At 42.3% G+C, this 27,452-nt stretch overlaps 1 protein-coding gene across 9 annotated transcripts in view; it reads right to left on the bottom strand.

Moving 5' to 3' along the window:
* The window catches only part of EIF2AK4 (eukaryotic translation initiation factor 2 alpha kinase 4), a 109,631-nt gene that overhangs the window by 66,069 nt on the left and 16,110 nt on the right, over nucleotides 1-27,452 (bottom strand). For 8 of the 9 annotated variants that reach the window (XR_004677321.1, XM_034994319.1, XM_034994318.1 and 5 more), the window contains exons 2-7: nucleotides 27,146-27,258; nucleotides 22,813-22,915; nucleotides 16,870-17,022; nucleotides 13,954-14,034; nucleotides 12,465-12,613; nucleotides 2,916-3,031 (exon numbers count right to left, since the gene is read on the bottom strand). Coding sequence is in view for 8 of the 9 variants with exons in the window: in XM_034994319.1 (XP_034850210.1) it covers nucleotides 2,916-3,031; nucleotides 12,465-12,613; nucleotides 13,954-14,034; nucleotides 16,870-17,022; nucleotides 22,813-22,915; nucleotides 27,146-27,258 (715 nt within the window). In the remaining variant the exon portion in view is untranslated. The remainder of the gene's footprint in view (nucleotides 1-2,915; nucleotides 3,032-12,464; nucleotides 12,614-13,953; nucleotides 14,035-16,869; nucleotides 17,023-22,812; nucleotides 22,916-27,145; nucleotides 27,259-27,452) is intronic. The other variant, XM_034994323.1, reaches the window with a different exon arrangement.

The raw sequence follows: 27,452 nt of genomic DNA, 5'->3' as shown, positions 1-27,452 counted from the left end.
AGTGTTTTCCTCTACCAGCCATTATTCACAATATTACTTTCATAACCGGTACACTCCTGATGATGATGCCTACCCTCACGGAGCTAAATACCAACTAAGGTGAAGGAATTTGGAAATGGGAGCACTCCATCAAGATTATTCCATCAATGTAGATTAGTATTAAAAACAAGTTTTAATAATTTGGAAATATGAATATATCAATGATCTTCTTACTACAAAATCTGAGTATGTTCAGCAAATACAAACTGGCCAATAGTTTGGGAGAAGGACCCAGAAATGACAGTTTAAATTTAAAGCTAGAAAGACACATTTATTTAGTGATAGGCATATGATTTCCACTTGTACTTGGGAGAGTAAAATTTCTGTAACACCAATTTTCATTAAAGACTATGATAGAAAATTACCAAAAAATTGGAAATGGAGAAAAATATCACCCATAATATCACCATTTTGTTTTCTCTTTCAGGTCCCTCTACTCTTTGATTCTAATTTACCAAATCATAGCAAGAAAACAGGGCTTCTCACCCTTGATGCTAGTGTCAATTTACTCTAAAATCTTTTGTTGAAAAGGGCTGTCTTGTGCACTGCAGGACGTTTAGCGGCATCCCTGGTCTCTACCCACTGGATGCCAGGAGCACCCCTACCCTCGTCTTAACCACGGAAAATATGTCTGCACATCCACAAACGTCCCCCAGGGAACAAAACTGCCCCCAAATGAGAACCACTTTTATACAGTATTTTGTCTTTTTCTCTTAATATATAAGTAACAGTTTTCCATGATGCTACATTGGCTTCATAACAAAAAAATGTTCTAAAGAAATAACGGTAATTATTTTTTTCCATTTAAAAATGAAATGTAGGGGCGCCTGGGTGGCTCAGTCGGTTAAGCGGCTGCCTTCGGCTCAGGTCATGATCCCAGGGTCCTGGGATCGAGCCCCGCATCGGGCTCCCTGCTCAGCGGGGAGCCTCCTTCTCCCTCTCCCTCTGTCTGCCTCTCTGCCTACTTGTGCTCTCTATCTCTCTGTCAAATAAATACATAAATTCTTTAAAAAAAAAAAATGAGACATAACCTGTATTTATAAGACAGAGTGGTCTTAGCAAAAATACGTTGGAGAAATATGGCTGAATTAGCTCACCTAGACTTTTTAACTGAAAAGCAGTTTTTAACCTCATAGAAATGCTGGCAATTTAAGAAATTTTAATTAAAATGATCTGTTAACGTGAGTTACAAATTCCTGGCATTCTTAGCCTAAGGGGAAAAAACCTTGATGTGTGAAAATTCGACAACCAAAGGCAGCAACCTGTGGAATATGGGGTCTAAGTACTACACAAGGGGAGACACTTGATTTTAATGTTTATGGGATGGAATGTGATGTTATTTACAGAAAGCCTAATTAAATGTGTGCATTACATAGTACAATGTCTTGCAATATGTGTCTCCTTAATTGGAACCGGGTGGGTATCTCCTAATTGCTGACTGGAGGGTTGTTTTTGTATTGTAGCTTTGTTATCATCACCCTCCTCTTGTCACTTTTGTGAGGGGGGTAATAAAAGGGACAAAAGAACACACTGCGACGAGGTTAAAGGAAGTACGTTACCAGAAGATTTCTGACTGAGACTCTATTATATGCTAATGATCATTTGTACAGATAGTCTCTGTAAGTGCTTTATCCATCAGCTTTCTCTTTCTGTAACAGCTTTAAGTTGGAAAACAAATGTTAATTAGTTCATCTTTTATAAAAACATTTTGTAGAAAATCAGGACATATTTTAAAAATCAGACCTGTTGTGAGAAAGCAAAGTAAGTCATTTACTTGATGGTTTTGCATACCAGTGGGGATATGAGACCGAGGGAAGGTACAAAGCAGCTGGATTAATTTGCCTTCCTGGTTTCCCCATGTTACTGAACGTAGTGAGTTTTATGTTGCCAATTCAGGAGTCTGAAATGCCTGAGTCAAGGACAGTCTCAGGTCCGGGGTTGTGAGCCTGTTTAAATGGCTGCTTTGTCTCAGTATGGCACACCGTGTGTCCACATGGTCCTGTACCATTCAGGTTGCTTTCTGTCAGCCAAGGTTAAGTGTCCAGTTCATAGACTATTCAGATACTCAGTTTCTTCTCCCTTTTATCTGCTGCCTGCTCCCCGGCAACTCCCCTGCTAATTTGGATCTCCTTAAAGGGGATGGGAAAAGACACCAAAAGAAAGTAGATTCAATTTAGATCATCTGGCTGTTAGTTTTGGTAAGAATATTCATGGGACTGAAAATTAAATTTTGGAATTCACTACATACAAGTGATCCCTACACCAACTAGTGGCTGTATCTGTATGGCTGATAAAAGACATACATTTAGGGCAAAAGAGGTAGATATTGAAAACTTGATTTTAACATAAACAATTCAAATCACCATTGCTAAACCAGCTTTACTCCAAACAGCCATTAGTAGATAAAACTGCTAAATAAGACATAGAGAAAATAAAGTGGTTTTCCTGGTCAGGAATGCCAAGCAGGAAAATGCTATTCAGACGGATATCAACATAAGAAAATTAGACTTGGTCATTAAAGATTACAGGCATTAGAACTCATTTTATTACACATATTTCATCAGCAATAGATGCGCATGCTGCAAAATTCTACTGATTCCTATTTCGACCACTTTGGTTTCAAAAAGCTTGACTAATTATAATAATAACAAATTTTAAATTATCTTTCAGCTAACAGTATTTCCAAAGGTTAAGTTTTTATTTCCATCTTACTGAAGGGGAAACCTGAGCAGTTTCTCATTCTGGTCATTAGGTAACGGGAACCAGAATGACTTACCGACTTAATAGTCCTCCCTGCATCAGACAATCTACCCCATTCCTTCATGATTAACTTTTCTTGTTTGAGTAATTTAAATCAATTTAACTAGTTTACTCACCAATGCACTTCCCTTTGTAAACCATGAGCTGATCAGGGCTCCCCACAGAGAAATACAGGACTTCACAAGAGCCAGGAGAATCTTCGCTACTACATATAGAATACTGACGTTCTCGCCTTAAAAACAAATTTGGACAATGATACTTTTTTTTTTAACCTAAGATTAACACAGGAAATTCTTGCCGTTCCATTTTCTCCTGTTTACTAGCCCATTCACCATCTCTACTAGGAACTGAGTTGAAGTGTTAATGGAATCGTTAGCACCTCACTTCACTGAGGTCTTCTCCATATGAACTCTACAAACCCCTAACTCTGTATCTGTGCTGTCCAACAGGGGAGCTACTAGCCACATGTGGCTATTTAGATTTAACTAAAATGCAATGAAAAGTTCAGGGGCACCTGGGTGGCTCAGCTGGTTAAGCGTCTCATCTGCTTTTGGCTCAGGTCATGGTCCCAGGGTCCTGGGATCGAGCCCCACATCAGGCTCCTTGCTCAGCAGGGAGAAGCAGGCTCTTCTCCCTCTCCTACTCCCCCTGCTTGTGTTCCCTCTCTTGCTGTGTCTCTCTCTGTCAAGTAAATGAATAAAATCTTTAAAAAAAATAAAAGAAATTAAAAGTTTAGTTCTTCGACAGCAGTCAGTAGCCAAATTTTAGTACTCAATAGCCACAAGTGACTAGAGGCTACTCTATTGGACAGCACCAATAGGGGACACTTCCATCATCACAAAAGTTCTATAGCAGTGATTTAGCTCAGTCCCACCGTGATCCCACATTTCTGCATTCCCATACACTTGCACACCTGGAGAAAGCTGCAAATGGGGGTTCTGGAGCACTACAAATTCCTAGTCTCCAGTTGGGCCCCCAACCATTGCATGCTCTCATTCACTGTCCTACTTGTTTTTGGTAGATATGCTCTGCCATTCCCCTCTATGACTTCCCCACAACACTCAAAGCCCACCTTGTCCTTCCCTCTTCCCCATTTTCTTCTTTTTTTCTGAGTGAGAAGCAATAGCTGGGAAGCTAGATGATAATGCAAAAATAATCAGGGAATTATGAATATAAATACAATATAAATGAATAAATTGGCAAAAGTTGTAGGGAAAGAGGCAAAGGAGAGAGTTCCTGATGGTCAGGATTGGACACCTGTACAAAATGTTTTGATGAGGCACAGGGACAGATCTCTCGAAAGCAGCCCCTTCACTCTAAGCATGATCCTGCCTTCTACTTTCCCTCTTAACATGAAGCAATGGGCAGTGAAGCCCACACTTTCTATTCCACCTATAACATTTCTTGGCATCTGCACCATTCTTTCTTTTTCCCAGACTCTGAAGGACAGTGATCCTGTCCTCAGTTCCATTGCCTACAGTCTCCTCTGTAATCTTGGTCCATCAGCTAGACCCTGTCTCCTGAACGTTCAGTATGACCCTCCATCTAGGCTCCAGCCCCTCAGACTATAGCTCTCTCCCAGGTCCACATTCCCCTTCCTCAATCCTGTGCTCCCACCCACTTTTTCATTTTCAAACTTCTTTACTTGCTGTCTCTACTTCTGTGCCTTCTCTTGAATCCTCATGCTATTGCAATGTCAACCCCACCCCCCCTTTCTCAATCTGATTTTTCCCCTTGGTTCTTTTATTTTGGTTGGTGGCACAGTCATCCATTCTGTCTCCAGTCAGAAACATGTGCGCCTCCCGGAGCAACTAGATCTCCGTGTAGTTGATCCCTGAGTACTGCTCTCTCCTCTCCAATTCTCCTGCTCCCTTCGGGTTATCACCACCTTTTCCTGGACACATGCGATACTCCATTATTAACCAGTCTCTCCACCTCCAGCCCTACATGTCTTCCCCCACCCCAAACTCCCTCCCACACTGCTGACAAGACCTTTTATGATTTGAATTTCTCATATCACACATGTGTCTACATATCTGAAACACCAGGGAATGACTAATATACTGTAGTTGTTTAAATTTCTACTTCTAAAGTTCTTTGTGGGGGCACCTGGGTGGCTCAGTCATTAAGCGTCTGCCTTCAGCTCAGGTCATGATCCCAGGGTCCGAGCATCGGGCTCCCTGCTCGGCGGAAAGCCTGCTTCTCCCTCTCCCACTCCCCCTGCCTGTGTTCCCTCTCTCACTCTCTCTCTGTCAGAAAAATAAATAAAAACTTAAAAAAAAAAAAAAAAAGAACCTGGAAAATTGGGATTTAAAAAATAAATAAAAATAAAACTCTTTGTGAAACCAAGGGCACTCTAAAATTTATGGAGAAAAACATAAAGCAAAGGTTTAAAATGATACGGAGGCTTATTAACATAAATTATCCAAAAGCACCTCTATATCCACTCTATTCCCTCCAAAAGATGGTGTTAATAGACATTTTAGCCTATGTAATCTTTATGCTGTTTATAGTGTGTCAATGCTTGGTTTAACGGTGTTTTAGACTATTAATCACCGTATCACGACTGTTAAGTACAAACACAATGAGAATGTTAAGAGTTCTGGTATGAAAAGATGTATCATTAGGACTGAAATAAAAATCAAGAGAATTTTAAAAGTGAAAGTATCAAGAAGACAACCAACGTGGTACAAACAGAATAGAATGTTTCACAGTAGTAATCATTCTGAAGGATAAAAAGTAAATCTCACAAAGTTTGAGGAGAAGGAATCAAGAAACAAAATCCAATGTCATCGATGTTTCCCTGTTTTCACCCAAGAAATGTATATATGCTGGGTGCTCATATTGTCTGTTTTGGACTCATCCAGAATTGAAAGGATTAGAACAAGCTTTAGGAACCTAACTCATTCATGAGTAAAACAGCTTCTGAACTCCATCAGAAATAGCCATCCCAGGGGGCGCCAGGGTGGCTCAGTCAGTTAAGCATCGGACTTTTGATTTTGGCTCAGATCATGATCTCTGGGTTGTGAGGTTAAGCCTCAGGCTGGGCTCTGCACTGGGAGTGGAGCCTGCTTAAGATTCTCTCGCTCTCCTCCTCCCTCTGTTCCTCCCCCACTCCCTCTCTTAAAAAAAAAAAAAAAAAAAAAAAGGAAAGAAAGAAAAGAAAAAAAGAAATAGCCATCCTAATGTAAACAAATGGAATCTAGCAGCAATAACACGGGTCTCATTGTCAAGGGTCTATTCTAGATTACGGAATGTTCACAAGGGGTTGTGGTTATCATTAGGAACATCACCCATGCTATCAGTTTTTCCAAATAGCTGTGGCAGTACGCAAAGATAAAGGGTGTTTTAAACAAGATTGCCAAATATTATTATTTTTTAAATTTTATTTATTTTAGAGAGAGAGAATGCAAGCAGGGGAGGAGCAGAGGGAGAGGGAGATAGTCTCCAGCAGACTCCTTGCTGAGCACAGAGCCCGATGCAGGGCTTGATCCCAGAAGCCTGAGATCATGACCTGAGCCGAAACCAAGAGTCGGACAGTTAACCAACTGCACCACCCAGGTGCCCTGAAAAGGTAACTGTTTTTAAAAGCCAAGTAGCAAGAAGAGAGGTGGCAATCTGTCAAAGGGGGACTTTAGAATTGGGCTCCCATCCAAAAGACTGCTCTGCCAACATAACCAAGGGTATAGATGACTGGGATGGGATAGAAAAGGGAGAATCTCACCTGAGACATATGGGGGGGATAGGACGGTCTCACCTTCCTGCCTAATTCACCCGGATGCCACAGAAAACTCTAGCTATTCATCCCTTGGTTTGAAACTCAGGGCAGCTTTGTGGACAGAAAGTTAGTAAGAATTCCCGATATTGTTTAAGTTGAGGTGAACTAGTCTATGCCCTCATGGAGCCAAGTAGAGGAACAGTGATCAATGGAGGATCACAGAGGAGGTTTGGAAAGATGTAGCAAGGATCCCCTCCTCTCCTACCCACATCTTTTATATACTTCAGTGGTTCCCTAGCTTTTTGGGGAAAATGGAGGGAATCCCACGTCTTATACACTTCATAATCTGTTCTCTGTAAGGATGAACAGCCAGCAGTTACCATACCTGGTTTTAGGATCAGGAAAACAAGCTAGGAGATGAGCCAATGTTGTTTGATGGTGGAGACAGGTGATGTCTCCTAGACTCTGGGCTACAATACACCCTAGTAACCTGCAAAGAAGGCGGCTGTGAATCTGTGGGAAATAATTCTCTTCCATGAACTGCTTAGAGAGACTTTTTCTTTTTCCTTGGCTTCTCCTAAAAAATCTGAAGTACCTGTTTATGAGGCAGACTATCCCTGGGAAGAAGGCAGGGACTGGGAAGGACTGTGTCTGTACTTCACAAAAGGCAATCTGACACTGAATTGTATACCTGAACATGTTTAGTTTTATGCTATTTTTTTTTTTTTAAGTCAATCCTTCAAGGGGGAAAAAAAGACAACTTGAAGGATACAGAAAATGAAGTTCTTCCACAAAAGCAATGACTCATCAGTGAAAAGCTGGGCCAAAGGGCCAGGTCCCTAGGGCACCAGGTTGGCTCAATCAGTGGAGTGTGCGACTCTCCGTGTCTTGGGGTTGTGAGCTTGAGCCCCATGTTGGGTGGAGAGACTGCTTAAAAATAAAATCTTCAAAAAAAAAAAAAAAAAAAAAGACCAGGCCCTTGAGTATCAAGCCTTTCTTTCTACTAGAAGAGTGAATGGTTTTCTGTTCTCTCATTTTTTTTTTAAACAACAGAAACCTTTTGTTACTGGTTTTTTATATAACCCACAGAAAAAGAAAAGCAGAGTTGCCCTGGTTAAAGAGGCTGCAGACTCTAAAAGTGCCAAAAAGACAGTATCTGCCCTCCTTCCCATGGGCTCTCCCTTCTTCCCTCTCTTCATCAGATGTTTATGAGCACCTACTATGTGCCTGCCAGGCCCTGTTCCAGGTCCTGATGAAAACACAGATGAGGTCCTTGCTCTTGTGAACTTAGGCTCTCATGAAAGGAGAAAGACACTAAAAAAGCTAACAAATGAAGATGTTCAGCTAGTGGTTAAGTGCTATGCAGAAAAACAAAACAGGATTGGGGAACAGGTGCCTAAGCAGGGAAATGGGGTCTCTGAGGTCACATATGAGGGGAGAACTGAAGGTAAAAGGGAGCCAGCCATGCCAAGTGCCAGTGGGACAGCATCCCAGGCAGGGATGAGCAGGGGCCCTGAGATGGGAAGGAGCCTGGTGTGCTCTAAGGATGAGAGATGAATGTGACTGCAACACACTGAGGGTGAGGACGAGGACAGAGCGGGATGGAGTGAGAGGCGAAAACCACTCCTCTACTATTGGTCCCAGGCTAGCCACTCTCTACTTGTACCCAGGAAGAACTTCCTGCACTGTGAATCCGATGAGATCTTATTCCTACGTAAAACCCCCCAAAGCTTCTCATTACACCTGAACTCCTGACCTGGCCAACAAAGCCCTCTGGGACCTACCCGTGCTTGCCCCATGCCCGCTACTTCTAGCCACACTGTTCTATTGTTTGATGAGCTTTGTGCATGACAAGCCAATGCCAGCCTCCCGTCTTCTGCACCAGCCGCCCTCCAGCTCTGGCTGGCTCCTTCTCATCATCCAGCTCTGGTACCCCCCCTCCTAACCTAAAACCACTCTCCTCTAGCCACTCAAGATCCAATTGTGTACTCTTTCCTCCAAACTCCCAATCTAAAGTAGCCATCCAGCCTTTCCTCACCATAGCCTCTTCTTATTCTCTGTAGAGCACTAATCACTAGATGACATTTTCTTCTTTGCTTATGGACAGTCTCCTCCAACCAGAATATAAGCTCCATGAAGCCTGACTCCTTCTTGATCTTGTTTATTGAATGCCCAGGATTCAGAACAGTGTCTGGCATTTAGTAGGCACTCACTACCTATTGAATGAATGGACGAACATGGTTCTAGATGTTATTGCTTTTAGTCACAGCCAATTCAAATACTGCCCTCTTGACAACATTGATGACAAGGTCACCCCTACCAACTCTACTAAATGTATCCACTAACTGAAAGAACAAAATGGAACACTTTGCTTATTTCCTTTGGCTTTCCAACCACAAGAGACAATGAATAGCAAAGAAGAAGAAGAATCAAAGAGTATATCATGAAGTACTTTGGTTCATCAAGGGCTTTCTGTTTCGTAACCAAAAAAGCAACTAAACTAAACTTTCTTAAAGAAAGATTTCCTTCCCTACTCAGTAGCCAACACAGTGGCAGAGTTCTATGCAGGTATGTGCAACAATTTTGGCAAATAATAGATGAAAACAATCTCTTTTCATATTTCTTCTTGGATGCTCATGGAATACTGTTCTATCTAAGACATACAAATGTTATTCCACAAACATTATATAAAAGTTGTTTTACCTATGTCAAGGGGAGAGATTTTCCCATCCTCTCTTGAATAAACTTGCTAATATGATCTTTGATTTCAAAAGCAAGTCTAATCTCAGACCCAGTAACAGCCACAAAAATGGAAATGTTTAAACCTAAAAAAATTGCTTTTTGTATAGGCAGAAACACTTCTTAGCACTAATTGATTTCTGTTTCTAACACAATAGGAATTTGACAAATACTTCCTAGTGAATTACTCTGACAACTTCCAACTATGTTGCCTACTAGAAGCCCAGTTGCAAAAATACCCTAAACTGGTGTAAGGAGTTATAATCTTAAAATGGAATTGACGCCAGAAACAGTCAAGAAAACATTTAGTCCACCTTGACAGTAGGTGGTTAACAATACCAAAATTACTTCTAAAGTGATTTTTTTTTTTAAGGAGATAATTAGGGAACAAAATAACAAACAGGTAATTAGGGAAAGAACTGAAATGGTTCTTTCTTATAAATAATCTATATCCCGAAAATTTATGTAAGTCTTTTGTTGCTACCTAAAATGTTTCTTTTCACTGAAGGAAAGTATTAGTTTTAAGTGCTGCTTAGGTTCTCACAAGAGATAAACACATAAAGAAGCTGATTTATAATAACTACACTACTTAATTACCCATCTGCTCATAAATGGATTCTGCACTAAAATTCCTTCGTGCCCACAGGGGGTTACAACAAATAGAGAAGCTTCAGTCTTTAGTAGAAAAGGATGTGGAAGAAGAGGTAGTATCTTTCATGTGGTATCTGATGACAGGGAACAACCCCAGAATACCTCTGAAAATGGGGAAGCCCACTGTCCTCAGCTGTAATGGAGAGGGGCACCCTGGCAGCAAACTGGGGTTCCCATTCTCATGTAAAGGATCTTCTATACCTGTGCCCATTTTGGAATATCTGTGGTGGGACCTATAGAGTTATAGATTGAAAACACATACAGTGTGAAATTTCACTGGATGATGATTCTGATGGAAGAAAATTTTAAAAATCACTTACTCAATAGTTAGATCATTAAAAGTCAGATGGAACGGCATTGGAGGCAAGACTGTGAAGTGTCATAGGCCACTGCAAAGAGGAATGAGCTATAAAACTAGTTTAATTATGGGCGCCTGGGTGGCTCAGTTGGTTAAGCGACTGCCTTCGGCTCAGGTCATGATCCTGGAGTCCCGGGATCGAGTCCCGCATCGGGCTCCCTGCTCGGCAGGGAGTCTGCTTCTCCCTCTGGCCCTCCCCTCTCTCATGTGCTCTCTCTCTCATTCTCTCTGTCTCAAATAAATAAATAAAATCTTTAAAAAAAAAAAAACTAGTTTAATTAAAGATAACTGGAGTGAGTTGTTGGCATCACAATTAATATAATCATAAGTTATATTACAAAGCTGTAGTAATCAAAATAATATGGTACTGGTACAAAAACAAACACATAAATCAACAGAACAGAATAGAAAATCCAGAACAAAACCCATAATTATATGGTCAATTAATCTTTGACAAAGCAGGAAAGAATATCTAAAGGGAAGAAGACAGTCTCTTCAAAAAATGGTGTTAGGAAAACTGGACAGCTACACACAAAAGAATGAAATTGGACCACTTTCTTACACCATACACAAAAATAATTTCAAAATGGATTAAAGACCTAAATGTGATTCCTGAAATCATAAAAATCACAGGAGAGCTCACAGGCAGTAAGCTCTCTGACATCATCCGTAAAAACATTTTTCTGGACATGTCTCCTGAAGCAAAGGAAACAAAAGCAAAAATAAACTATTGGGGGACACGTGGGTGGCTCAGTCTGTTAAGTGTCTGCCTTTGGCTCTGGGATCAAGTCCTGCATCAGGCTCCTTGCTCAGCGGGGAGCCTGCTTCTCCCTCTGCCTGCCACTCCCCCTGCTTGTGCTCTCTCTCTCTCTCTGATAGATAAATAACAAAATTCAAAAAATAAAAAATAAAATAAAATAAAATAAAATAAAATAATTTTTAAAAAGATAAACTATTGGGACTACAACAAAAATAGAAAGCTTCTGCACAGCAAAGGAAACAATCAACAAAATTAAATAAAAGGCAACTTACTAAATGGGAGAAGAGATTTACAAATGACGTATCCAATAAAGAGTATCCAAAATATATAAAGAACTTCTACAACTCAATACCCCCCAAAAAGAATAATCCAATCAAAAAATGGGCACAAGACATGAACAGACATTTCTCCAAAGACATACAGATGGCCAACAGACACATGAAAAGATGCTCATCATGTACCATCAGGGAAACGCCAATCAAAACCACAATGAGATATCACCTCACATCTGTCAGAATGGCTAAAATCAACAACACAGGAAACAAGTGTTGGCGAGGATGTGCAGAAAAATGAACACTCATGCACTGTTGGTGGGAATGCAAACTGGTGCAGCCACTGTGGAAAACAGTATGGAGGTTCCTTAAAAAGTTAAAAACAGAACAACGTTATGATCCAGCAATCACACTACTGGGTATTTATGCAAAGAATACAAGAACACTAATTCAAAGGGACACATGCACCCCTATGTTTATTGCAGCATTATTTACAACAGCTAAGATATGTAAGCAGCCCAAGTGTCCATCAGTTGATGAATGGATAAAGAAAATGTGGTATACATACACAATGGAAAATTATTCAGCCATAAAAAAGGAATGAAATCTTGCCATTCAACAACATGGATGGAGCTAGAGAATATAATGCTTAGCGAAATAAGTCAGAGAAAGACATAAACCATATGATTTCACTCATATGTGGAACTTAGGAAACAAAACAAAGAAGCAAAGGGAAAAAAATAAGAGAACAAATCAAGAAAAGGAATCTTAGCTACAAAGAACAAACTGGTGGTTACCAGAGGGGAGTTGGGTGGGGAGATGGGTGAAACAGGTGATGGGGATTAAGGAGGGCATTTGTCATGATGAGCACTGGGTGATGTATGGAATTGCTGAATCACTGTATTGCACACCTGAAACTAATATAACACTGTATGCTAACTAACTGGAATTAAAATAAAAACTTAAAATTAAAAAAAAAAAGGATACTTGGAATGAGTTGGAACAAATGAAAACTTTGTTTTATATTGCCAATACATTAAGATTTATAGGCTTTGAAAAAGTTACTAAATCCATTCCCTGAAAATTCCATCACATGTCACTACAAGTTGTTTTCTCTCTTCTACAACCTTCATCCTTCCAAACAAATCAGAAATCCCAGGGACTTACCTTGACCTTCCAGAGGAGTTGGTCCGATGTTTACCATTTCCCACAAAGTCGGGAGCGCCTCCATGTAGAACAGCAGCTGGTCTGTGTCCTCCCGGGTCTTTCCTAGAGTTTTGATCTTGGTTTGACAAACTAGCAATTTCTAAACGCTCCTAGAAGAAAGAAAAGTAAAACCTACTTTAGATACAAGTCATAAATCGGAGACAATCACGGTACCTAATCATTAATTCAGTAGAGAGTGCAAATTCTCTTTAAGCTGAATGCTTTCAAGTGTAATGAACTTGAACTTTTAAAAACTTAACGTCCAGATATGTACTGCTTCAAGAACTGAAGACCAGGTTACAGTATGAAGAGAATGTGAATTTTACAAATGAAAATGCTTAGAATCTTACAAGATGGGTGGAAAGTCAGGGAGAAAAGCAAGAAGCGGTGAACAGAGGGAGGAGGCTTTGGAGGAGGGAGCAGATGGCTGGCAAGTGGGTGGGATCAGAGTAAGACAGAGCTGGTGGAAACAGTCACATCACCTTACATTTGTGTATGGCTCTGTACTTTCACAGAGGGCAGGACATTTCTCTGTGGGAATAACTATATGAGAGGGAAGGGAGGCATCACCAGTCCCATTTTAAGACACATTTAGTGTCACTGTCAAGGTCACAGAGCTGGCAGGAAAAACACCAAAGCTTTAAGCCAGGTGCTGCTTACTATTACATCAGTGCCTCCTCCCACCACCCCTCAGAGTTGCCCTTAAGTTAAATGCCATTAATTCTACAAAAGAGAATGAGTAAGATTTTCCCTGGATTTCTCCAAACACAGGTAACTGGTGTTTTGACTGAGCTGGACTCTGGAAAAATACAGGAAAAAGGACTTTATCCTTTCTACCACTGCTTTTTTAATCCTGCCCTGTTGGATCCTTCTTTTCCATCACTGAATGAAATCTCCAGCAGAGGGGCGCCTGGATGGCTCAGTCGATTAAGCGTCTGCCTTCGGCTCAGGTCGTGATCCCAGGGTCCTGGGATCGAGCCCCACGTTGGGCTCCCTGCTCAGTGGGGAGTCTGCTTCTCCCTCTCCCTCTGTCTGCCTCTCTGCCTGCTTGTGCTTTCTATCTCTCTGTCAAATAAATAAATAAAATATTAAAAAAAAAAAGAAATCTCCAGCAGATCTGTATGATTTCCATTCACTCTTCAGTTGAACAAATAGTTGTATTTTCCAAGTACATACTAAGAATTCCAGTCTGGGTTAATTATCAAAGCTTCCATCTCTGCTCTCCCTCGACTCATCTGATACACTACTGTCATTCCATCAACCTGTGTCATCTACAGATAACATACAACTCTAAATTTTGCGTCCTCTTTGGGGAATCTGAAATACACAATGAACGATATTCGGGGATTTTTTTTTTTTTTTAATGCTTCATTTCCAGCTTTACTGATAGTAACACAGGAGAGGAAAACATGATCAGTGGAAAGAAAAACATTTTAGACTGATAGAGTACCTGCTTAGCCATTTCTTTTCTTTTTCTCTCTTCTTTTATCTCTTCTTTCCTTCTCTTAATCTCATGAAGGATTTCACGTTGCTGAAATAAATCATACTGCATCAAATGCCAATCTCTAAAACCCAGATAACATATAAATTCTATAATCACAAAAAATCTTTTGCATTTTTTTTTTTTAAAGATTTTATTTATTTATTTGACAGAGAGACACAGCGAGAGAGGGAACACAAGCAGGGGGAGTGGGAGAGAGAGAAGCAGGCCTCCCGTGTAGCAGGGAGCCCGATGCGGGGCTCGATCCCAGACCTGAGCCGAAGGCAGACGCTTAACGACTGAGCCACCCAGGCGCCCCTTTTGCATTTTTTTTTTTTTTAAAGATTTTATGTACTCATTTATTTGAGAGAGAGGAGAGAGCGAGTGAGCGAGTGAGTGCAGGGGGAGGAACAGAGAGAGAGAGAGAGACAAGCACACTCTGTGGCGAACTCGGAGCCCGACGGAGCCGGATGCAGGGCTTGATCTCATGATCCTGAGATCATGACCTGAGCCAAAATCAAGAGTTGGACACCCAACCCACTGAGCCACCCAGACACCACCCAAAACACCTTTTGCATTTCTATGATTCAAGCCCTCCCTTCCTAAAAGGCCTGTTTATACAGAACCGTACAACAAACTACTATTTCATCAGTTCAGATGCAATACTTGTTCGTGTTTTAAAGTTTCCAGACTGTGGGGGAGGGGCGCTGATTCCCACTCTTCAAGTTTCCACGTGGAGAGACTTTCACGACAGCAGCACCCCCACCTTGACTCAGCCCCTCCCCCTTGATATCTCCCTGTCTGTGGAGAGCAAGTGCTGGTGTCTGCTCCCCGCCACAGAGGGTGGGGCCCCGTTGGTGGAGGTGGGCTGAGCTGTCCTCAGTGCCGGGACCCGGGGTGGCAGTGGCTCAAGCACTATCCCCATGTGCCAGAGACCTTCAGCTATGTTCTCTAGTTTTCTCAGCATTAAAAGCGGTATTTTGATTTCCATTCATTTGATTCACGTATCTATGGCTCAAGTGGGACTGAATTTAGGTTGGGAAAAATAGTGGGGTTTTTTTTGTTTTTGGTTTTTTTTTTACGAGTCCCCTAAAATTCCAGGTTGTGGATATCAAAACCATTAAGAGACTCACCAGAATCTGTATCAGCAATAATACAAAATGAAAAAATGCCCCAAATTTATAGGTAAACAGTATACCTAAACAAGACTGCTAGATAAATGTCCACTAATAAAAACGTGCCTTCCTAAAAATGATGAAAATAAGGAACTTTAAACTCTAAATGATAACTAGGCAAAAAAAAGAACCAAGAGCAAGAAGCTAAGAAAAGCAGAATAACAAAACCCTGGAAGTAACTGTAAGAAACAGTATCTACGGGAAGAAAGCTAGAAAGCTAGAAAGCCTCACCAAGAGATAAGAATAAGCAGACAAACATTCCTGGATAGGGAGTCTGAATATTGCCAAGGTGTCAATTCTTCCTAAATGAACATGTAAGTCTAGCGCAGAGAGTTTGGCTTGATTTTGAAAGAGCGATCCTGAATTTCATCTGTAAGAATAAATGGTGAGAATGGCTAAGGGAAAAAGAAAAGCATAACAGAAGGTGAAGGGAAGGGGACTTGACTTTTCAGATATTAAAACAGCATAAAAGATACGGTAGGGACTCAAGAAAAAAGATAAATTGAACAAAATGGGTAATTCACAAATAGAGTTTCATATATATATAGTTAAAATACACCTTAAAGGAAGTTTACAAATCAACTAAGAAAAAATGATTATTTAATGTGTTAGGAAATGTCTGGGAAGGAAAAAAAAAACTTCAGACTTTTTTATTTTTTTATTTTTACAACCCCCCCCCCCAAATTCTAGGTAAGTTGATTAAAAGACTGAATAGAGGGTCACCTGGATGGCTCAGTCGTTAAGCGTCTGCCGTTGGCTCAGGTCATGATCCCAGGGTCCTGGGAACGAGCCCTGCATCGGGCTCCCTGCTCGGCGGGAAGCCTGCTTCTCCCTCTCCCACTCCCCCTGCTTGTGTTCCCTCTCTCACAGTCTGTCTCTGTCAAATAAATAAATAAAATCTTTAAAATAAAATAAAAGACTGAATAGAGAATAAGTTAAAAATCAAGAAGGAAACTTAGGAAAAAGAAAAAAGAAGTAACCTTGGATATGTACATTATCTTTGATTAAAGGATTTAAAAAATAACACAGCAGGGCGCCTGGGTGGCTCAGTTGGTTGAGCGACTGCCTTCGGCTCAGGTTGTGATCCCAGGGTCCTGGGATCGAGTCCCGCATCGGGCTCCCTGCTCTGCGGAGAGCCTGCTTCTCCCTCTCCCACTCCCCCTGCTTGTGTTCCCTCTCTTGCTGTGTCTCTCTCTGTCAAATAAATAAATAAATAAAATCTTTAAAAAAATAAAAAATAAAAAATAACACAGCAGTGTACATCCTTGTGCAAACAGATTGAAGAAAAAATACAAACGGTTACAGCACATAAAAAAGGTCAATCTCTGGCTTTTGCTACTCATTTGGACAGTAGATACCCATCCCACAGAGGGAAGAAAATAGCCTATAAAGCTCAGTGAATTCCTGCACAGCTTTACAAGCTCAAAAGACCACAAGAAGTTTGGTTCAACGAACTTTTTTCTCTTCTTTTCTTTGAAGACCCGGACTAGACTGAAGGTTCTAGGAGCAGCGTTGCTATTTGTGGGGAGGAAACCACTTGCCATATTTCTCAGTTACTCTTTGGGCCTCCTCTGACTCGGATCTCCAAGTGCTTGAAGCCAAGGCCCAGCAAAATTTAAATAAAAATTAGCATGTAGGTAGAGAGAGAGTAAAAACCGATAGCAGTTCGCCGTCTTCTGGGCCCGGCCTCCGGTAGTGACGAGGGTCTCACCTCCTGCTCCACCTTCTGCTTGGCCTCCAACAGCCTCCGCTGCTCCTCCTGAGCCCGCCTTTCCAACATTTCTTCATGGAAAGACTTGGGAGGGGGCTTGTTATGCTCGCTGAGAAACGATTGCACATGGTCGGCCAGTTCAAATATCATCACCTAAACATGTAGAGGAAAGTCAACCACAAATGGTCAAGTAATGGGAAGACAGGGCCCAAAGGAGAGGGGAAAGCAGGCAGGCAATGAGAGGCCCACTTAAAATGGTGATGCGTACTTTGATAGGACACGTTCTGAGTTAGGTATCTGAGGCAATCGCAGCAGGGAAAAGCTTTCATAGGTCTCCCCTCCTGTGCTGTCAAGAGAAATCACTATCTAGATACATAAAAAGCTTCCCTTTTCTTACAGTTTTCCTCAACTTTACTGGCATCTTCTGTAGAGCAAATCTGGTAAAATATTTTTATCTGGACAAATAAATCTGGTAGAATATTTTTATCTGGACAAATAAATCTGGTAAAATATTTAACACTGCATAAAAATAAAGTACTTTCCCAACTAGAAAACCTGTCTACAAAATGACAGCAGAAGAATCACTGCAGCAGTGAGAACTTCCATCTGTCCGTACAGTGTACTGAAAACATTCTTTGGGGTACAGAGGCAAATACTTAAAGGCCTCACTAGCTCCCTGCTAGTAACAGTCCAGTGGAGGCTGATCAATACTAAGAGAGCATTCCATTTCCACTTAGGGAAGCATTCATGGATAATACCAGAAGGAGCCCCCCCCCGCCGCCGCCACAGACATTGCCCTCTCGGAAAGTGAAGCCACTTTCTCATACCTGTAGGAGTCATAAATCTTATCTGCGCTGGTAAACTCATAAAACAAGGGTTTCTGGGGCCCTACGCTGAGTGACTGCCCCAACCCCAGAGAGGTCAGGAGTACCAAGTTCCTTCTGCAGATGACGACCACCACTCTGAAATTCCTTTTTCCTCAATTACAATAAAGCAGTTTAAAAATTCTTATTTCTAAAGGGACTTGAGAGGGTGATAATTAGTAATAAAGGTCACTATGCACAAGAATATAAAGTTAGTTCACGTGGTGTTCATGCCACCTTTCTCTCGAGGAGTAAATGCAAAGACACCACAGGGGGAAGTTAATGTATTTTTTGATTGTAGCAGAAGCTGTGGCATTCACTGGATGTACTTCACTTTACGGTTGACAAGCACTCGTCTAGAGTTTAAGAGGCAAGTTCTCCAAAGAAAAGCTCTTTTAAGAAAAGCTGGGGAAGATAGGTAGTTTCTATTATGTCAAAGAGAAACCACTTCTACACCAGAAAGGAGACAGGAGCCAAGCAGTGGAGGGTTTTTCTTTTGCCAATCAATTTGAATGACTAGAATTTTCTGTACAAACACATCAGATACAATATATGTAAGACTAGATGAAAATAAGAACTACTTTCCAAACTGGCTCTTGTCCCCCCCTCCCTGTGGATCTACACGGCTGACTGTCCTGCCCCTCTCAGCACTCTGCTCAAATGTGACCTCATCAGAAGCCTCTCCTGATCTCCTTATTTAGAACAGCCACTCTACCATCCCCTCACAATACGTATCCGTATTAGCCAGGGTTCTCCAGAGAAACAGAACCAACAGGATGGGGGGGGGGTGTCCACGTGTGTGGGTGTCCACGTGTGTGTGGGTGGGTGTACACATGGGGGGTGTACATGTGCACACGTGTACGGCGAGAGACTGATTTTAAGGAATTGACCCAACGAATTATCGAGAGTCTAGAATATGTGGGGTAGACCAGCAGGCTGGAGACCTGGCAAGTCTGGTCTAACAGCCATCCTCTGATAATTTCCCCTGCTTCCAGACAAGCCAGTTGTTTTCAGTTAAAACACTCAAGCAATTGGGGTGCCTGGGTGGCTCAATCCGTTAAGCGTCTGCCTTCAGCTCAGACCCTGGGGTCCTGGGATCTAGCCCTGCATCGGGCTCCCTGCTCGGTGGAGAGTCTGGTTCTCCCTCTCCCATTGCCCCTCTCCCCCTCTCTTGCTCGTGCTCGCTCTCAAATAAATAAATTCTTTAAAAAAAAATTTTTTTTAAACCCTCAAGTGATTGGATGAGGCCTACACACATTATGGAGGATAATCTGCTTAACCCAAAGTCTACTGATTTAAATATTAACCTCATCTAAAAAAAATACTTCAGAGAAACATCAAGAGGGGCACCTGGGTTGCTCAGATGGTTGGGCGTCTGCCTTCGGCTCAGATCATGATCACAGAGTTTTGGGATCAAGTCCCACATCAGTCTCCTTACTCAGCAGGGAGTCTGCTTCTCCCTCTCCCTCTGCACCTCCCCGCCCCACTTGCACTCTCTGGCTCTCTCTCTCTTGTCAAATAAATAAAATCTTAAAACAAAAAACAAAAAGCAAAAAAAGAAAAAACAAAACCAGAGAACATCTAGAACGATGTTTGTCCAAATAGCTGGGTACAATGGTCTAGCAAGTTTGACACATAAAATTAACCATCACATCTATTAGAATATAGCTGAAATTTAAAAAGGGACAACATCAAACACTGGCAAGGATGTGGAGAAACTGGATCACTCAGACACTGCTGGTGGGAATGTAAGGTGGTACAGCCAATCTGGAAAAGTCTGACAGCTGCTTAAAAAATTGAACATGCAGCTTCCATATACCAACAACTGCACTCCTGGGCATTAATCCAGAGAAACAAAAACTTACCTTCACATAAAAACCTATAATGATGTTAACAACAGCTTTTTTTTTTCGTTTTTTTTAAGAGAGAGAATGTGAGGGAGGGGGCACAGGGAGAGAGAATCTTAAGCAAGCTCCATGCTCAGAGCGGGGCTCGACCTCACAACCCTGAGATCATAACCGAGCCAAAATCAGGAGTTAGAAGCTTAACCAACTGATTCACCCAGGTGCCCCCACAGCTTTATTTTTAATAGCCAAAAACTAGAAACAACTCAGATGTCTTTCACCTGGTGGATGGCTAAATCAACAGTGGTATATCTATACCATGGAATACTACCTAATAATAAGAAGTAACAACTACTGATACGTCCAACAATCTGGATGAGTCTCTAAGAGAATTATGTTGGGTGAAAAGAAAGCCAATCCCAAAAGTTACATATTGTATGATTCCACTTATATAACATCCTTGAAGCTGAGTAAAAGGGTATATAGGATCTTAGTATTAGATCTTAAAACTGCATGTGAATCTGTAATTATCTCAAAATAAAAAGTGTAATTTAAAATAAAGCCCAAAGGGCGCCTGGGTGGCTCAGTACGTTAAGCATCTGCCTTCGGCTCAGGTCATGATCCCGGGGTCGTGGGATCGAGCCCCGCATCGGGCTCCCTGCTTGGCGGGGGGCCTGCTTCTCCCTCTCCCACTCCCCCTGCTGTGTTCCCTCTCTCGCTGTCTCTCTATCAAAACAAATAAATAAAATCTTTAAAAAATAAATAAATAAAATAAAGCCCAAGAAAGGGCATCAAAAGCAAAGTAAACAAGTGGGACTACATCAAATTTTAGAACTTCTGCACAGCAAAGGAAACCATCCACAAAATGAAAAGGCAACCTATGGAATGGGAGAAAATATTTGCAAAACATGTTTCTGATAAAGAGCTAACATCCAAAATATAGAAGGAACCCATAGAACTTTAACAGCAAAAAACCCCAAATGATCCAATTAGAAAATGGGCAGAGAATCTGAACAGACGTTTTTTCCAGAGAAGATATAGAGATGGCCAACAGACACATGAGAAGTTGCTCAACATCACTCATCATCAGGGAAATGGAAATCAAAACCACAATGAGCTATCACTTCACACCTGTCAGAATGGCTGTCATCAAAAAGACAAGGAATAGCAAATACTAGCAAGGATGTGGCGAAAAGGGAACCCTTGTGCACTGTTGGTGGAAATGAAATTGGTTCAACCACTATGGAAAACAATATAAAGGATCCTCAAAAAATAAACACAGAACTGATATGATCCAGCAACCCCACTTCCAAGGACATATGCAAAGGAAGTGAAAACAGGATCTGGAAGAGATACCTGCAGCCCCATGTTATTGTAGCATTATTCACAACAGCCAAGTTATGAAAACCAGCTCAGTGTCTTCCAATGGATGAATGAATAAAGAAGACGTATATAAATGCAATGGAACATTATTTGGCCATGAGAAAGGATGTCATGCTGTTTCCAACAACGTGGATGGACCCTGAGGACATTATGCTAAGTGAAATAAGTCAGCCAGAGAAAGACAAATACTGTATGATCTCACTTATATGTGGAATGTAAAAAAGCCAAACTCATAAAGACAAGAGACTGGAGTGGTGGTTACCAGGAACTGACAGGTTGGAGAAAGAGGGGATGTTGGTCAAGGGGTACAAACTTCTGGTTATATGACGAGTAAGTTCTCGGGATCTAATGTACAGCTCAGTGATAATAGTTAATAATACTGTATTGTGAAAAATAAATAAAGCAAAAGTATTTTCCAAAAAAATCCCACATCATGAATCCAAGAGACCAGAGGATTCTATAGTTGAATTTTCAGTATAACTCCATATTATTTTTCAGTGAGACATTAGACTACATCAGAAAGAACTCTGCAGGGGCACCTGGGTGGCTCAGTTGGTTAAGGCAAAGGCTCTGCCTTTAACTCGGGTCATGATCCCAGGGTCCTGGGAAAGAGCCCTACATGGGGCTCCCTGATCAGCGGGAAGCCTGCTTCTCCCTCTCCCTCTGCCTGCCTCTCTGCCTGCTTGTGCTCTCAATCTCTGTCAAATAAATAAATAAAATATATATATAAAAAGAAAGAACTCTGCAATCATCCCCAGGGCCTACTTTTTTGTTCAGGCTGTTCTATAATCACTCTGCAGCTCAGCAATCACTGAAAATCTTGAGATAACCCAGAGGTGGGTCATGCTGTGACTCCTGTGTTATAGAATGCAACGGAAAACCTGTCCAGTCACTTTAACAGACGTCCAAAACAGACACAGAGACCTGGGATAAGTCCTTACTTAACTCTTCTGTTTTTACAGGATGGATTCTTAAGCATGAGCTGCCTAAGTGAGGAAAAGATGGGTCATACTTGAAGAGAAGTGGTCTGGCCTAAGAGACCCACGGTAACCCACTGCCCCAAGAAGTCACCTAGTCTAGCCTTCCGGAGAGTTCTGCCACTCAAGGGGGAACTCACGTACACCCTGATGTGCAGAGGATTACAAAAGAATACTGAACTAGATGGAAATGCTCCAGTACAAAAGGGACGCTGATGGAGCAGAGTATATGGCTAATCACTGAGAAGGCAAACCATTAGCTCTTCTAATATGTAACCGGGAGAGGTGGCAAGGTTCGGTCCGAAATCATTTGTCTGCAAACATTTTCCAATGTAAAGGTTCAAGTCAAGATCAGGTTATGATGCCCGGCCCAAGGTGTGCCAACAGTATGGCCAGGCTCACGTGGACTCCTTTCAGAAAAATTCTGAATCGTCAATGTAGCCTCCATATACACTCTACAATTTGTCATTCATAAAAGCTGTACATTAAAGAAATACAAGTACCAATGTTCCCCTTTGTACATATCAATAAGAAACAAAACATTCTAGTCAACACTGGGTTTGAGGTGTCATGGAAAAGCCTCTTGGCCCAAGAGAAGGCAGGAAGGTGAACACTGCTGAACGGGATGAGATTTCTACTGTCCTGTTACAACTCCAGTTAAACGTATCTTACCTCGGGGCGCCTGGGTGGCTCAGTCGGTTAAGCGTCTGCCTTCGGCTCAGGTCATGATCCCAGGGTGCTGGGATCGGGATCAAGCCCTGCATCGGGCTCCCTGCTCTGCTACTCCCCCTGCTTGTGCTCTATCCCTCTCTCTCTCAGATAAATAATAAAATCTTAAAAAAAATTAAAAAAAAAAAAAACAAAAACGTATCTTACCTCTCCACAGTGTTTTTGGGCCACTTTCTCTAGGTGGGATTTTAACAAATTAACACTTTCATTTGACAGACCTTTGGCATTCTTTAACTCTATTTCAGGGACTCTGGAAAAGAAAGAGACAAAAAGGAGTTACTCCAAAAAGTATGGCCTCTTTGCATAATATTTGCTAGGTCCAAGCACTGAGCACAGAGATTTCACACAGGCCTCTCTATACCCCTAGCAGCCTCCTCCTCCATTTCCAAGGATTACAACTGTATCCTAGCAACTCTGTCAACATAGTGTTTGACGTGGGGGTCACCTGCAGTCCCTGGGGGAGAAGCTGGTCCCCCAGATGACTAGACTTAGTGGGCTTGGGGCACCTGGGTGGCTCAGTTGGTTAAGCGACTGCCTTCGGCTCAGGTCATGATCCTGGAGTCCCGGGATCGAGTCCCGCATCGGGCTCTCTGCTCGGCGGGGAGTCTGCTTCTCCCTCTGACCCTCCCCCCTCTCATGTGCTCTCTCTCTATCTCATTCTCTCTCAAATAAATAAATAAAATCTTTAAAAAAAAAAAAAATAGACTTAGTGGGCTTGATCCTGGCTTGCCCCCCAACATCAATTAACCAGCTCTCACAGTTCACCCACAAGAGTCCAAGCGCTCTGGGCTCATTCGTGTGCTTCAGCATAAAGCAAGACAAGCACGACGAGGCAAGAGGAAGCCTCAGACGGGGCGCCTGGCTGACTCAGTCGGTAGAGCATGTGACTCTTGATCTCGGTGTTGTGGGTTCGAGCCCCACATTGGGTGTAGAGATTACTGAAAATCTTAAAGAAAAAAATGAAGCCTAGGTGATCCATCCAGCATTCCCACCATGTGCCCTGTCACATCACTCCTGATTGTCAACGAGGTGGAAATGCTCACTCACCCACTCCCACAGCTGAATCCACCTGGGGGTGTTGTGCACCCTCTGCTATTACAAGGATGCCGAACATGCCCCTCTTCTCTCCGCCCAGCATAACCAACACTCAATGCTCTCTATTCAAAGTTCACAGAGTCGCTCCTTGGGTTCCCCTTGGTTCCCAATCAAGAGATATCCAGGAAGGGCGCCTAGGTGGCTCAGTTGGTTAAGCGACTGCCTTCGGCTCAGGTCATGATTCTGGAGTCCTGGGATCAAGCCCCGCATCGGGCTCCCTGCTCCGCGGGAAGCCTGCTTCTCCTCTCCCACTCCCCCTGCTTGTGTTCCTGCTCTCGCTATGTCTCTCTCTGTCAAAAAAATAAATAAAATCTCGGGGCACCTGGGTGGCTCAGTTGGTTAAGCAACTGCCTTCGGCTCAGGTCATGATCCTGGAGTCCCGGGATCGAGTCCCGCATGGGGCTCCCTGCTCAGCAGGGAGTCTGCTTCTCCCTCTGACCCTCCCCCCTCTCATGTGCTCTCTCTCATTCTCTCTCTCTCAAATAAATAAATAAAATCTTAAAAAAAAAAAAAAAGAGAGATCCAGGAACAATTCACGGAGATCAAACAGGCTTTATTTAATTTCACCGAAGAGAAGATGACTACTTCCTACCAAGCATTTCTGAGTAACTGATGGTATTTTTATCTTAGCAAAGCCTTTATGATTCACTGTCTCTGCATTCTCTCAATGCTTCAGTGTGACAGATGGCTACAATCATGATCTACTCGGATAGATGGAAATCTCAGAGAAGGGAGTTGATATATATGAGAAAAAGGACAGAAATGCCACAGAGTCCTGAGTCTACGTATGATCTAACCAAGGACTCTGTCACAGTGGCATGAAAGACTACTTTGCAGAAAAAGTTTTCCTGTACCATGTCATCTCAAAGGATAAGAATGTTCCCCCCCCAAGTCAAGCCTTACATAATTTCTTTTTAATTCAGCTGTCATTATGTAGCAATATTAACAGAATGATGAAAAATCCATCTACAATACTAATTAAACTTAAAAAAATCTTTTTCCAGGTTTCTCTTTATGCCCTTGGCACAAAATTTATAATTTTATGTAGCTGATATTATAATGTCTACTCTGTGGCTTTTTATAATCATTTTCATGGTTTGTTTGTTTTTTTAAATCATCCCATATTATTTTTACCAATTGGACACATCAAGATTTACCAGAATGGCCCTCCAGCACAGTGGTTCCCAACCAGGGGTGACTGTGCCCCCAGGGGATGCCTGTCAAAGGCAAGAGGGAAGAGAAACTCCACGCCTCTTACCACATTCCTTCCCTATGCACCTCTTTCACTGGGCTGGTCCTGCGCTGTATCTTTTATAGTAAGCCGGTAATTGTAAGTGCCTTCCTGAGTTCTCCATGCTGTTCTAACACAGCATCAAACCTGATGAAGGGGTTGAATGAGCTCACAAATTCTTGGCCAGCTGATCAGAAATACTGGTACACGCAAACTGGCGTTTGAAATTTTGTGGAACTGAGCCCCTAACCCAGGTCTGCAGTAACTATGCTAGTTTGTGTCAAAACTGAACTGAATTGCTAGACACCCAGCTGTCAGAAAACGCACCACCTATTTGGTGTCAGGAAAAATAAAACCCAGAGAGGCGTGGCTTTATTTTCCTTTCATAAAATTTAATTACCCTTTAACCAATTCATGAAGTAAATACTAAACACCTACTCTATCTACTCTAGGCATGATGTTAGAGACAAAAGAGGGTTACTAAATTCAAGAAACTCATCTTGAGGGCACCTGGGTGGCTCAGTTGGTTGAGCGACTGCCTTTGGCTCAGGTCATGATCCTGGAGTCCCTGGATCGAGTCCCGCATCGGGCTCCCTGCTCAGCAGGGAGCCTGCTTCTCCCTCTGACCCTCCCCCCTCTCATGTGCTCTCTCTCTCTCATTCTCTCTGTCTCAAATAAATAAATAAAATCTTTAAAAAAAGAAAAAAGAAAGAAACTCATCTTGACCTATCTGTACTTTCATCTTCTCCATCAGCTGTTAGGATAACAAATTCCACAGATTTCCCATCCACTCTGTAAGGCACAGCTTCCTTTTATTTGTCACCTGATTCCCTGCACAGTAAGCGCAAACCACAAAATGTCATCTAAGCCCATCTGCCTTTCCAGGTAGAATGTCTGAGGAAACATTATACGGAATACACACATACTTCGAAAAGACAATACTTGGCTACTGACTGCCAGTGCTTTTGCTCTGTCAGTGGTTCTCATCCAGAGGCAGTCCACGTGCAGGGGGCGCCTGGGTGGCTCAGTCGGTTAAGCGTCTGCCTTCGGCTCAGGTCATGATTCCGGGGTCCCGGGATCGAGTCCCGCGTCAGCGGGGAGCCTGCTTCTCCCTCTCCCTCTGCCCCGCCCCCCTGCTCATGCTCCCTCGCGCGCTCTCTCTTAAATAAATAAATCTCTTTAAAAAAGAAAGTATGTGGGGGTTTTACGGTTGTCTCATAGACCGCAGAGCACTCGTAGCATCACTGGCTAGAGCCAGGGTGTTAGACACCGTGCATCACAGACCAGCCCTGCACAGTGGAGTCCCATCAGCAGTGCCCTGAATAACAGTGTGACTCAAATCTCCTTTTTCCTCTACAAAGTAAAACTCCCATTAGGGCCAAAAGGCTATTCTAAGTCCTAATGCCATCTATACTTTAAAACTAAGTATACAAGGGCGCCTGGGTGGCTCAGTCGGTTAAGTGTCCAACTCTTGACCTCAGCTCAGATCTTGATCTCAGGGTTGTGAGATCAAGGCCCGCGTCCGGCTCTGCACTGGGCGGGGAGTCTGCTTGAGGATTCTCTTTCACTCTCCCTCTGCCCCTCCCCACCCCCTGAAACAAAATAAAACTAAGTATACAAGGGCTCTACTAGTCCTAATGACTTTGTCCTTTTCTCCTAAGACTGTTCCTCTTTCCAATTTATGAAGAATTAAACAAAAATCAACACATCAGAGGGGCGCCTGGGTGGCTCAATCGTTAAGCGTCTGCCTTTGGCTCAGGTCATGATCCTGGGGTCCTGGGATCCAGCCCTGCTTCGGGCTCCCTGCTCAGCGGGGAGTCTGCTTCTCCCTCTGCTCCTTCCCCTGCTTGTGCTTCCTTCTCTCTCTCCCTCTCTTTTTTTTAAATGAACACATTAGAGAAAGCAAACAATTAGTCATGGAGCAAACATTAGTACCTGGAGTGACTATTCTACAACTATAAGCAGACTTAATGTGAGACAGGTTTCATGAAAATGTCTACTGCAGATGGTAGTTTCGGTGAGATATACACGATAGGAAATGAAATTATAAGGGGAACAGAAGCAGAAAGGAGAAAATACCATTAATGCGTCTGTTTCTAGGTTGTCAAAACAGAGAAGTGGTATCACATGGAAGGTATTTATAAATGTACTCACATGTCTGGGTAGGTTGGTGGGCATCTAACCCTCAAATCCACTTGAACGTATACTTCTTCACCAGTCAGACCCTGAGGGTACAGAACTAAATTGATTTCAGGGGGCTCACTGACCTAAAAGAGAAAAAGAAAATCTTTTTTTTTTTTCCCTCCTGGAGAGCCAATTATTATCAATTAAGATAATGAGCATCTTAGCTCAAACGTTCTACTTTCTAAATATTACGTGCAATTGTACTTTTATACAAGCATTCGGTTATCTTTTCCTAAAGCGTGGTTTAAAAACAAAACCTGGGGCACCTGGGTGGCTC

Source organism: Mirounga leonina, unplaced genomic scaffold, assembly GCF_011800145.1.
Source record: "Mirounga leonina isolate KUSES-001 unplaced genomic scaffold, KU_Mleo_1.0 Mir_91, whole genome shotgun sequence".
Classification (NCBI taxonomy): Eukaryota; Metazoa; Chordata; class Mammalia; order Carnivora; family Phocidae; genus Mirounga; species Mirounga leonina.
This window is presented reverse-complemented; position numbering and strand designations above follow the sequence as displayed.